The sequence below is a fragment of the Pseudophryne corroboree genome, chromosome 8 (genome assembly GCF_028390025.1).
Source record: "Pseudophryne corroboree isolate aPseCor3 chromosome 8, aPseCor3.hap2, whole genome shotgun sequence".
Taxonomy (NCBI): domain Eukaryota; kingdom Metazoa; phylum Chordata; class Amphibia; order Anura; family Myobatrachidae; genus Pseudophryne; species Pseudophryne corroboree.
In genome coordinates, this window is record NC_086451.1 from 47,686,402 (window position 1) to 47,700,886 (window position 14,485).

Sequence of the window (14,485 nt, forward strand, 5' to 3'; positions counted from 1 at the left end):
CTATACATACACACAGGAAGGAGCACAGCTGTGCTATACATACACACAGGAAGGAACACAGCGGTGGTATACATACACACAGGAAGGAACACAGCGGTGCTATACATACACACAGGAAGGAGCACAGCGGTGCTATACATACACACAGGAAGGAGCACAGCGGTGCTATACATACACACAGGAAGGAACACAGCGGTGGTATACATACACACAGGAAGGAGCACAGCGGTGCTATACATACACACAGGAAGGAGCACAGCGGTGCTATACATACACACAGGAAGGAACACAGCGGTGGTATACATACACACAGGAAGGAGCACAGCGGTGCTATACATACACACAGGAAGGAGCACAGCGGTGCTATACATACACACAGGAAGGAACACAGCGGTGGTATACATACACACAGGAAGGAGCACAGCGGTGCTATACATACACACAGGAAGGAGCACAGCGGTGCTATACATACACACAGGAAGGAGCACAGCGGTGCTATACATACACACAGGAAGGAACACTGCGGTGCTATACATACACACAGGAAGGAACACAGCGGTGCTATACATACACACAGGAAGGAACACAGCGGTGGAATACATACACACAGGAAGGAGCACAGCGGTGCTATACATACACACAGGAAGGTGCACAGCTGTGCTATACATACACACAGGAAGGAACACAGCGGTGCTACACATGCACACAGGAAGGAACACAGCGGTGCTATACATACACACAGGAATGAGCACAGTGGTGCTATACATACACACAGGAAGGAGCACAGTGGTGCTATACATACACACAGGAAGGAGCACAGCGGTGCTATACATACACACAGGAAGGAACACAGCGGTGCTACACATACACACAGGAAGGAACACTGCGGTGCTATACATACACACAGGAAGGAGCACAGCGGTGCTATACATACACACAGGAAGGAACACTGCGGTGCTATACATTCACACAGGAAGGAACACAGCGGTGCTACACATACACACAGGAAGGAACACTGCGGTGCTATACATACACACAGGAAGGAGCACAGCGGTGCTATACATACACACAGGAAGGAACACAGCGGTGGTATACATACACACAGGAAGGAACACAGCGGTGCTATACATACACACAGGAAGGAGCACAGCGGTGCTATACATACACACAGGAAGGAGCACAGCGGTGCTATACATACACACAGGAAGGAGCACAGCGGTGCTATACATATACACAGGAAGGAACACTGCGGTGCTATACATACACACAGGAAGGAGCACAGCGGTGCTATACATACACACAGGAAGGAGCACAGCTGTGCTATACATACACACAGGAAGGAACACAGCGGTGGTATACATACACACAGGAAGGAACACAGCGGTGCTATACATACACACAGGAAGGAGCACAGCGGTGCTATACATACACACAGGAAGGAGCACAGCGGTGCTATACATACACACAGGAAGGAACACAGCGGTGCTATACATACACACAGGAAGGAACACAGCGGTGGTATACATACACACAGGAAGGAGCACAGCGGTGCTATACATACACACAGGAAGGAGCACAGCGGTGCTATACATACACACAGGAAGGAACACAGTGGTGGTATACATACACACAGGAAGGAGCACAGCGGTGCTATACATACACACAGGAAGGAGCACAGCGGTGCTATACATACACACAGGAAGGAACACAGCGGTGGTATACATACACACAGGAAGGAGCACAGCGGTGCTATACATACACACAGGAAGGAGCACAGCGGTGCTATACATACACACAGGAAGGAGCACAGCGGTGCTATACATACACACAGGAAGGAACACTGCGGTGCTATACATACACACAGGAAGGAACACAGCGGTGCTATACATACACACAGGAAGGAACACAGCGGTGGAATACATACACACAGGAAGGAGCACAGCGGTGCTATACATACACACAGGAAGGAGCACAGCGGTGCTATACATACACACAGGAAGGAACACAGCGGTGGTATACATACACACAGGAAGGAGCACAGCGGTGCTATACATACACACAGGAAGGAGCACAGCGGTGCTATACATTCACACAGGAAGGAACACAGCGGTGCTATACATATGCACAGGAAGGAACACAGTGGTGCTATAGATTCACACAGGAAGGAACACAGCGGTGCTATACATACGCACAGGAAGGAACACAGCAGTGCTATACATACACACGGGAAGGAACACAGCGGTGCTATACATACACACAGGAAGGAACACAGCAGTGCTATACATACACACGGGAAGGAACACAGCGGTGCTATACATACGCACAGGAAGGAACACAGCGGTGCTATACATACACACAGGAAGGAACACAGCGGTGGCATGCATACACACAGGAAGGAACACAGCGGTGCTATACATATGCACAGGAAGGAACACAGCAGTGCTATACATACGCACGGAAAGGAGCACAGCGGTGCTATACATATGCACAGGAAGGAACGCAGCGGTGCTATACATACACACGGGAAGGAACACAGTGGTGCTATACATACATACGGGAAGGAACACAGTGGTGCTATACATATGCACGGGAAGGAACACAGCGGTGCTATACATATGCACGGGAAGGAACACAGCAGTGCTATACATACATATGGGAAGGAACACAGCGGTGCTATACATACACACAGGAAGGAGCACAGCGGTGCTATACATACACACGGGAAGGAGCACAGCGGTGCTATACATACACACGGGAAGGAGCACAGCGGTGCTATACATACACACGGGAAGGAGCACAGCGGTGCTATACATACACACGGGAAGGAGCACAGCGGTGCTATACATACACACAGGAAGGAACACAGCGGTGCTATACATACACACAGGAAGGAGCACAGCGGTGCTATACATACGCACAGGAAGGAACACAGTGGTGCTATACATTCACACAGGAAGGAACACAGCGGTGCTATACATACACACAGGAAGGAACACAGCGGTGCTATACATTCACACAGGAAGGAACACAGCGGTGCTATAGATACACACAGGAAGGAACACAGCGGTGCTATACATACACATGGGAAGGAGCACAGCAGTGCTATACATTCACACAGGAAGGAACACAGCGGTGCTATAGATACACACAGGAAGGAACACAGCGGTGCTATAGATACGCACAGGAAGGAACACAGCGGTGCTATACATACGCACAGGAAGGAACACAGCGGTGCTATACATACGCACAGGAAGGAACACAGCGGTGCTATACATACGCACAGGAAGGAACACAGCGGTGCTATACATACACACAGGAAGGAACACAGCGGTTCTATAGATACACACAGGAAGGAACACAGCGGTGCTATACATACACACGGGAAGGAGCACAGCGGTGCTATACATACGCACAGGAAGGAACACAGTGGTGCTCTACATACACACAGGAAGGAACACAGCGGTGCTATACATACACACAGGAAGGAGCACAGCGGTGCTACACATTCACACAGGAAGGAACACAGCGGTGCTATACATACACACAGGAAGGAACACAGCGGTGCTACACATTCACACAGGAAGGAACACAGCGGTGCTATACATACACACAGGAAGGAGCACAGCGGTGCTATAGATACACACAGGAAGGAACACAGCGGTGCTACACATTCACACAGGAAGGAACACAGCGGTGCTATACATACAACAGGAAGGAGCACAGCGGTGCTATAGATACACACAGGAAGGAACACAGCGGTGCTACACATTCACACAGGAAGGAACACAGCGGTGCTATACATACACACAGGAAGGAGCACAGCGGTGCTATACATACACACAGGAAGGAACACAGCGGTGCTATACATACGCACAGGAAGGAACACAGCGGTGCTATACATACACACAGGAAGGAACACAGCGGTGCCATACATACACACAGGAAGGAACACAGCGGTGCTATACATACACACGGGAAGGAACACAGCGGTGCTATACATACACCCCAGAAGGAGCACAGCGGTGCTATACATATGCACAGGAGGGAACACAGCAATGCTATACATATGCACAGGAAGGAACAAAGCGGTGCTATACATACGCACAGGAAGGAACACAGCGGTGCTATACATACGCACAGGAAGGAACACAGTGGTGCTATACATATGCACAGGAGGGAACACAGCGGTGCTATACATACGCACAGGAAGGAACACAGTGGTGCTATACATATGCACAGGAGGGAGCACAGCGGTGCTATACATACGCACAGGAAGGAACACAGCGGTGCTATACATACGCACAGGAGGGAGCACAGCGGTGCTATACATAAACACAGGAAGGAACACAGCGGTGCTATACATACGCACAGGAAGGAACACAGTGGTGCCATACATACACACAGGAAGGAACACAGCGGTGCTATAGATACGCACAGGAGGGAGCACAGCGGTGCTATACATACACACAGGAAGGAACACAGCGGTGCTATACATACGCACAGGAAGGAACACAGCAGTGCTATACATACACACGGGAAGGAACACAGCGGTGCTATACATACACACAGGAAGGAACACAGCAGTGCTATACATACACACGGGAAGGAACACAGCGGTGCTATACATACGCACAGGAAGGAACACAGCGGTGCTATACATATGCACAGGAAGGAACACAGCAGTGCTATACATACACACGGGAAGGAACACAGTGGTGCTGTACATATGCACGGGGGGGAACACAGCAGTGCTATACATACGCACGGAAAGGAGCACAGCGGTGCTATTCATATGCACAGGAAGGAACGCAGCGGTGCTATACATACACACGGGAAGGAACACAGTGGTGCTATACATACATACGGGAAGGAACACAGTGGTGCTATACATATGCACGGGAAGGAACACAGCGGTGCTATACATCTGCACGGGAAGGAACACAGTGGTGCTATACATTCACACAGGAAGGAACACAGCGGTGCTATACATACACACAGGAAGGAACACAGCGGTGCTATACATTCACACAGGAAGGAACACAGCGGTGCTATACATACACATGGGAAGGAGCACAGCGGTGCTATACATACACACAGGAAGGAGCACAGCGGTGCTATACATACACACAGGAAGGAACACAGTGGTGCTATACATTCACACAGGAAGGAACACAGCGGTGCTATACATTCACACAGGAAGGAACACAGCGGTGCTATACATACACATGGGAAGGAGCACAGCGGTGCTATACATACACACAGGAAGGAACACAGCGGTGCTATACATACGCACAGGAAGGAACACAGTGGTGCTATACATTCACACAGGAAGGAACACAGCGGTGCTATAGATACACACAGGATGGAACACAGCGGTGCTATACATACACATGGGAAGGAGCATAGCGGTGCTATACATACACACAGAAAGGAGCACAGCGGTGCTATACATACGCACAGGAAGGAACACAGTGGTGCTATACATTCACACAGGAAGGAACACAGCGGTGCTATAGATACACACAGGAAGGAACACAGCGGTGCTATACATACACATGGGAAGGGCACAGCAGTGCTATACATTCACACAGGAAGGAACACAGCGGTGCTATACATTCACACAGGAAGGAACACAGCGGTGCTATAGATACACACAGGAAGGAACACAGCGGTGCTATACATACACATGGGAAGGGCACAGCAGTGCTATACATTCACACAGGAAGGAACACAGCGGTGCTATAGATACACACAGGAAGGAACACAGCGGTGCTATAGATACGCACAGGAAGGAACACAGCGGTGCTATACATACGCACAGGAAGGAACACAGCGGTGCTATAGATACGCACAGGAAGGAACACAGCGGTGCTATACCTACGCACAGGAAGGAACACAGCGGTGCTATACATACACACAGGAAGGAACACACCGGTTCTATAGATACACACAGGAAGGAACACAGCGGTGCTGTACATACACACGGGAAGGAGCACAGCGGTGCTATACATACGCACAGGAAGGAACACAGTGGTGCTCTACATACACACAGGAAGGAACACAGCAGTACTATAGATACACACGGGAATGAACACAGTGGTGCTATACATACGTTGCAGGAAGGAACACAGCGGTGCTATACATACGTGCAGGAAGGAACACAGCGGTGCTATACATACACACAGGAAGGAACACAGCGGTGCTATACATACACACAGGAAGGAACACAGCGGTGCTATAGATACGCACAGGAAGGAACACAGCGGTGCTATAGATACGCACAGGAAGGAACACAGCGGTGCTATACATACACACAGTAAGGAACACAGCGGTGCTATAGATACGCACAGGAAGGAACACAGCGGTGCTATACATACACACGGGAAGGGACACAGTGGTGCTATACATACACACGGGAAGGGACACAGTGGTGCTATACGTACGAACGGGAAAGAACACAGCGGTGCTATACATAGACACAGGAAGGAATGCAGTGGTGCTATACATATGCACGGGAAAGAACACAGTGTTGATGTAAATAGACACGGAAAGGAATGCGGTGGTGCTATAAATACGCACAGGAAGTAACCCGCACGAAGAAACACAGCAAGAGCGTGACCCAAGTAAATACAAACACGTGTTTCTGAGAGTTTCACATGTAAAAGCAATAGTGCGCTTATTATATGTAAATGCTGTACCAGAAACACAGTGGGCCTTAATTAGCTTTGCAAGCAAATAAAAAAGTAAGCAACAGGTAAAACCATGTGCACTGCAGGTGGGGAAGATGTAACATGTGCAGAGCGTTAGATTTGGGTGGGGTGTGTTCAAACTGAAATCTAAATTGCAGTGTAAAATAAAGCAGCCAGTATTTACCCTGCACAGAAACTATATAAATGTATTTGCTCCCTTTGCATGGCAGCATGCTTTGTTCCAGACACAAAGTTACTTCATTTTTCTACTTTGCTTCCACATCCGAATCAGGCCCATTATGAATGAACACCCTTTCAGATATTCGTGAATGCCATGCAGGGCTGGTTCCAGATCTTGTGGCTCCCAGGGCGAAAGTTTCTTTTGGCCCCCCCAGCTTCCCCCCCCCCCCACCCACACACACACAGGTGCAATAGAGTTAGTGCGCGCCGCAGACGCGCACCAAAAATAGGGAGTAGGGGCGTGGCTTCATAGGGAAGGGGCGTGGTAAGTTTTGCTCCCTGTAGTTTTGCCCCAAGTAGCTGTTGTGCCCCAGTAGCTGTTGTGCCCCCCAGTACTGCACCCTCAGTAGTTGTGTCCCCAGTAGCTGTTGTGCCCCCAGTACTGCACCCTCAGTAGTTGTGTCCCCAGTAGCTGTTGTACCCCCAGTAGCTGCTGTGCCCCCAGTAGCTGTGCCCCTTGCAGCTATGCACCCAGTACTGCGCCCTCAGTAGTTGTGCCCCCATTAGTTGTGCCCCCAATAGCTGTTGTGCCCCCTGCAGCTGTGCCGACCAGTAGTTTTGCCCCAGTACTGCGCCCTCATTAGTTGTGCCCCCAATAGTTGTTGTGCTCACTGCAGCTGTGCCCCCAGTACTGTGCCCTCATTAGTTTTGCCCCCAGTAGCTGTTGTGCCTCCATTAGTTTTGCCCCCAGTAGTTTTTCCCCCATTACTCTGCCCACCAGTAGCTGTGCCCCTAGTAAAAAAATAAAATTAAGAATACTCACCAGCCCCGTTCCTGTTTCCCGACCACTGCTGCCGACCATCTTCCGGCGCCGCTCCTCTGATCCATAGGAGCGCATAGACACTAGAAGTCAATTATGACCCCTAGCGTCTATGACTGTCCTACACTGCCGTGCGGTGCGCGATGACGTCAGGCGCACCACACGGCAGGCTCCAGTGGCAGGGAAAGGTCCTCTCTGCGAAGGGAAACTAGACGTTACCTCACTGCGTGTCTAGTTTCCCTTCGCAGAGAGGACCTTTTCCTAACCACCGCCACCGCCATCCCCGTCTGGACACAGTACCACCCCCACCATCTGGACACAGTAGCGGCTCTTGCCACGGCAGCGGCGCCCTTGGGACAGCGGCACTCCGGGCAAAAGTCCTGCTTGCCCGTGGCAAGAGCCGCTACTGATGCCATGGTACGGAGCCCACACGTGAGTGCTGCCTGGAAATGCACAATTTTTAAATAAAAGACCTGACTCAGAGATGTAATATTACTTCCGTCGATGCTAACGCATATCTCCGTTGTTTTACGATCTGCATATGTGCAGAAGCCGCACTGTGCATGTACAGTTCTGGGTCTGCGATCCGCAGCATGATTGGTGCGACAGCCCTGTTTTCTAGGTGTGCCGAGGCCAGCGCCTGTGTCCTCAGATACAGCTTCCCTGGCCCCGATAGCGTGATTTCACCAGACATCCTCAGTAACCCGAGATAACCGATGTTTATGCAGATGATCCGATGCTGAGTCTTGTTTACTTAAGGCTCCTCCTGCGGCCTTTGCATAATAATGAGTTAGCCCCCCATATTACTTGGCTAGGTAATGGTTTACAGACATCTGTGATCCCTGCCTTATACACTATATTATTCCCTATAATATCAGAGGATATATTGTATTTTTTACACACTATGCAAATATATGCTTGAGTGTGTACATTAGGTACTGTATAAATAGATTTGTTATGTCGCACTGGATGTCTATATCAGACAGTGTTTCTCTTGTCCAGCTCATTTCCACCGTTCCCACCAGCCATCTCAAGTGCTTGAAAGAAGCGGGGCATGGGCCTGGAAAGGACGAAATAACGGATGAGGAGATGGCTGAGGATGAAGAAGAAATTGACCACGCAGAGCGAGAGCTGCGACGTGGCCAAATCCTTTGGTTCCGTGGCTTGAACCGAATCCAAACACAGGTATGGCTTTGTGCCGCAAAACTTCTTATTGCGCCAATGATGATCACCAGCTATTGAGAATGTTCTCAGGGGTGTGACTTTGCAGTGTGTGCCTCACTAATGATGTGTCATCAATGCTGGATAGATAAACCCTCGCATGCACTAATAATACAGATGTTTCATTCTGATGATTTTTTTTCTCCTACCCAGACTGACCGGCAAGGACAGCAAGACGTGATTAGTTCACAGAAATGCAAACTCTTCCCTTCTATACCATTTAAAGGGAATCTATCATGATAGAAATATTTAACTTTCCTGTGTTGCCTGGTTAATTAAGACATTATTTATTACTGCCAGGGATAATTATAGTTAAATTAAGATATATTAGGATCTGGTGTATAAATCTGGTCTAGCTGGATATTCCCGCAGTGCAGTTTGGTGTAGAGCCAGGGCGGATCTAGGGGGTGGGCAGTCAGGACGATCACCACCTCCTCTTCATAACACTTCACACTACCGCTAGCTGCTGTATAGCAGCGGCACATCAGGGAGAAAAGAGAGTAGTCGGACTCCCAGCCCACGCTGCTGTGTGTTAGGCTGGGGATGGCCCAGGGTGGCTGCTAACACAGTCTCTCTCCTTCCGATGTGAGGCTGCCAGTGGTAGTGGGCAGGGGTGGATCCGCCATTGTGTATAGCTGGGTAGTGCCTTCCACCAGTAACACAACTATTATATTATATCACACTGTGTACTCTATGCAGGCTTCTTCAGAATATGAGTTTAAGCAAAGTTAGTCCTTTAAATGGGTGGGGGCAAGTGGCACAGCTGTCCTATAAGGAGCCATCGTCACTTACACCCCTCCCACTGACACTTTCATTGCTTTTGATGTGCCCAATCTTCCATTTGCTAACTGTAGCCAGTAAAGATTCAGCAACAGCAGTCAGAGACAGAGCTAGCTTATCTTGACAGAAACAATGCCCATTCATAAAAATGTAGTTATAAAGTAATGTGACGTTCTCCCCATCTGATGGTAAACAACAGTGTGCATCAGCTGGTTCACAGAGGAGGCGGCAACTGCACACCATTCTCTGCCATAGGGTTTTGGTCACAAGTCCACGTCAGTGTTTTTATAAGTATTAAAGGGAACTGTGCTGATATCCGGGTTTGATGGGGCATAACATTTGGAGACAGATTCCCTTTAATTTCCAGATTGTTTTACCAAAGAATAAACTGTCATTTTACCTACACAAGGGGCGTGTGACCGATACTGAACACGTCTGAAGTAGTACTGGTAGATCATTTCAATCAGTGTTGTCCCAAAATCCGGGTGTACAGTGAATAATGAATGTGCCTAATGTGCATCTATTAAGAAGAAGGTTTATCCTTCCTGATAGCTGTAAATAATTTATTCGCCAGGACAGGCTATAGACAGCCATTGCCACAAGCTTATATAATAAGGTAATGTTATATGTCACAACACTGGGTGTACCCTGGCTTTAACCATGGTAATTACACTTAAACATGAGGTTGCCCGAATAAATTCATTAGTCTAGATAAACAACTTGCTGGAATAGCTTCTGATACTTAATATTGTATGACATATGCCTGAAATCACCTGTTGAAAACTCAGGCATGCATTCTTTCGGATGTGATGCAACTTTTGTGGAAATGAACTCGGAAATCTCAGTACAATCCAAATTTTGTCTTCATGGTGACAGATAGGGCCTAATTCTGAGTTGATCGCAGCAGTAAATTTGTTAGCAGTTGGGCAAAACCATGTGCACTGCAGGAGGGGCAGATATAAATTGCAGTGTAAAAATAAAGCAGCCAGTATTTACCCTGCACAGAAACAATATAACCCACCCAAATCTAACTCTCTCTGCACATGTTACATATGCCCCCCCCCCCCCCTGCAGTGCACATGGTATTGCCCAATTGCTAACAAACTTGCTGCTGCAATCAACTCTGAATTACCCCCGTAGTTCTAACAAGGGCCGGTTAGTTATTATGTGTTGAATGGTAGTAATAAAATTCTATACAGTATCAGGAGTTTAATTTGAGAGGGTTACGCTTTAAGAAATGATTGACCTCACACAGGTGTATTTGTATCTCATGATAACCACTTATTGAGTAATGGTAAAGAATATTGGGGCAGATGTATTAAGCCTGGAGACGGCATAAGAAAGTGATAAATCAGTGATATGTGGAAGGTGATAAACACACAAGCCAATCAGCTCCTAACTGTTCATTTACATATTGGAGCTGATTGGCTGGTGCCTTTATCACCTTGCACATATCACTGGTTTATCACTTCCTTATGCCTTCTCCAGGTTAATACATCTGCCCCACTATTAGTTTACATTTAAAGTGCCCCAGCTTTTCTGTTTTATGATGTGAGCCAGCCTTCATGGGAAAAGGCACACTGGGGCAGATGTATTAAGCCTGGAGAAGGGATAAAGAAGTGATAAGCGCAAGGTGATAACACACCAGCCAGTCAGCTCCTAACTGTCATTTTTCAAATCCGTAATGATTGACTGGTGCGTTATCACCTAGCGCTTATCACTGCTTTGTCACTCCTCCAGATTAATACATTTGTCCCATTTATGTATTGTGTAATTTTAGTGGCTGCATTCCCAGGGGTGTTGGGAATCACTTATCTGTAGGCGCAGTTGACTTACATTGCTTTCCTGTTAATTAACAATTGAGATGGCCACACTTATATAATGACGCTGCTCCTGGGAAACACAGAAAATCCACCAGCAGACAGCCTATTTCTTCATTGTTAGGACTCCTCAGTGCAGGAAAGGATGGTTATTTCAGCATGTAATACTTGATTGAGACAACCACTTTGAATCAATGAGAAGACTTAGGAAGAGCTTTTAAGTTACTCCATATGGACAGTACAGTGTAGGTAGGTAGATAGATAGATAGATAGATAGATAGATAGATAGATAGATAGATAGATAGATAGATATGCAGATAGACAGACAGAGAGTTAAAGCAAGGGTGAGTTTCACTAAGCAGCAGCTTTTGCAATGTGACAATTCTCAGTGGTCTTATTTAATGTTATTTATTAACAGTCATTTATACACACATATTCATAACAGTATGTTTTCGGAGTGTGAGAGGAAATTGGAGTATCCAGAGGAAGCCCACGCATCACAGGGAAAATATATGGGGCTAAATGTAATAGCCTGCGAGAATCCGGAAGTGTGGGAGTTCGTGCAAGTCTGGCAGGATATGTAAATGATAATCAGTTACACGGAAAAACAAGGTTGGTGTTGCTGTGTTAATGATTGCCACTTTAAAAATCTGGCCAGACTCGCACAAAATCCCGAACTTCCTGCTCCCCAAAGAGCTATTAAAGTTAGCCCCCACACTGTACAGGCAAAACCATGCCTTGTTAGTGATTGCCCCTTTACAAAAAGTCCGAATTCGGCTGGCATCCCTCTCGGCCACCAGACTCAGGCGGCATTACATCCCGCCAATGGTCTTGGTTGGAATGGAACCTAAGACCTCAGTACTGTGAGGCAGCAATGCTAACTGCTATGCTCAGGGGTGTAGTAAGAGAGGAGGGGGCCTGTGTGCAATCTCTGTCTGGGCCCCCTCCTCTCTAGCTGGCGATGCAAGGGATCAGACTGTGGCTCTGTGCCAGAGCCTATACCACAAACGCGAGTCTCCATGGAAATGGCACAGTGGACATTTTCCTGGTGATTTTTACTGCGCATGTGCAAATAGCCAGGAAAATAGCCACTGCACCATTTTTCTCTGCGGGTCTCCTAACAGGTAATTATTAAAGAACATGGGTGCATGGTGTGCAGCCTGGGCCCCCTGGACCCAGTGGCCCATGTGAAGTGCAAAAACTGCACCATTATAGCTATGTCACTTGCTGCACCAACCATCCTGCCCGAAGTTTAAGACCAATAATGTTAAATCTAAAATGAAGCTGCTGTGCCTTGCATTTAATATTAATACTATTTAAAATTATCGGGGTCAAAATGAACGAGAATTGGCTGCATGTAAAAGCCATGCTTAGTAAATTTAGCCCTAACAAGTTACATATACAGCCATTCATTGATAGTCACAAATATACTGTATGTAATTATTGAAGCACTGTCTCGTGTGAGGCTCACAATATACTGTGACATAGTTGTGGTATACGGAGGGTCCTCACAGATAGTCTGAATCAAATTGTTCAGAGCTTGTTGCATCTTCTCATTTTGCTTGTCACAAAAATAATAAAAGTTAAAATTAGCCATAAAATCAGGAATACCAATGTTTGATGAAAGCTAGATCTGGCGGGTTCAGGCCTTGTAGACGCAGCCTAGATTCCATAGATTGTTACAAAGTTAATGGTGTTCTCTTATTTTTCAACTGTCCCCAAGGAAGAAACATTTCAAATGACAATTATAATAAAAAAGAAGAAAAAAAAAGAAACTATCTCATTTTCTCTCCCACAGATGGAGGTAGTGAGTACCTTCAAGAGAAGCGGTTCATTTCAGGGTGCCGTGCGTCGGCGTTCCTCGGTCCTCAGCCAGCTCCATGATGTAACAAATATTTCTACTCCCACTCACGTAATTCTCTCTGCTGCCAATGCCACCAGCACTGCTGGGAGTGAGTGCGATTTCCTTACTGCTCATCAGTAACATTCTTTAAACCCACCTTTATACAAGTTATTTTATCTTCTTTTTTGCAGTCTTTGCATTTTCTGCTCACCGTGACTTTTTATTATTTATTGCTTTGTCTGGTCTCTTTCAGTCGAGGTGGTGTATAATTTCCAAAGCCATATTCTCCTTTACTCTTCAGTATTTGGTGTGCATATAGTACCATGCTTCTATTTGATACTTGGTTTAGCTTTGTTTGCAACAGACTTTATTTTCTTGCTATCCACCAAATTTGCCGCTCCTGCTTCTGCAAGGCTTTCTTTTCCATATGTTTTAATTTTAACCTGTACATTAAAACTGTAGTACTAGGTAACACCAAACTCTAATTGTGTAAATAAATTACGCATATTGACAATGACGTCAATTATTTTTGGTAAAATAGGGGAAAAAGTTACATTTTATTGCAAGATTCATAAGCCTTCATGTTATGAAGGTGGATTTGGCCAATTCTAAAAACATAAAAAGTTTTACATTGCGACAAGTGATCCTTAAAAAATAATTTCGATTTTATCATGAAAAAAAATATATAGTACTAGGACATAGCGTCATCAGAAAATGGGCACACAGACTGTCATTTGTGTTGATTATATTTTTAAAATGATACACACATATCAATTAAAAGGTAGGCAATATTTAAAGATTTGCATTTTATTTACGTTAAATCTTCCATTAAAATGTTAAGAAATTGAAATAAAAATTGTAATATGTATTTAGACAAATTTGAATTGTAATAGTGCCATCCCTGGCATTATTTTAACAGTGTTATGCCATGCTTTATTTTACTTCATACTGGTGCATCTACATTTATTGATAACAACAGTACCACATTGACAGGAAATACAATTCATTTGTGCTATTTTCATAATATTAAATCCAATATTTAAAAAAACCCTTAATATTGGTAGTTAAGAACCACTTGTAATGATAAATAATAGGTTATCCAAATATCTTTAATTTTATATAGTTATACTAG

At 46.2% G+C, this 14,485-nt stretch overlaps 1 protein-coding gene across 7 annotated transcripts in view; it reads left to right on the forward strand.

The window, feature by feature from the left end:
* Window positions 1-14,485, forward strand: part of ATP2B3 (ATPase plasma membrane Ca2+ transporting 3) — a 671,061-nt gene that overhangs the window by 646,360 nt on the left and 10,216 nt on the right. For 4 of the 7 annotated variants that reach the window (XM_063936321.1, XM_063936322.1, XM_063936323.1 and 1 more), the window contains one exon: window positions 8,692-8,874. In XM_063936321.1, coding sequence (XP_063792391.1) covers window positions 8,692-8,874 — 183 coding nt within the window. Of the gene's footprint in view, window positions 1-8,691; window positions 8,875-13,308; window positions 13,463-14,485 lie in introns of all 7 variants that reach the window. The other 3 variants (XM_063936325.1, XM_063936326.1, XM_063936327.1) reach the window with 1 other exon arrangement.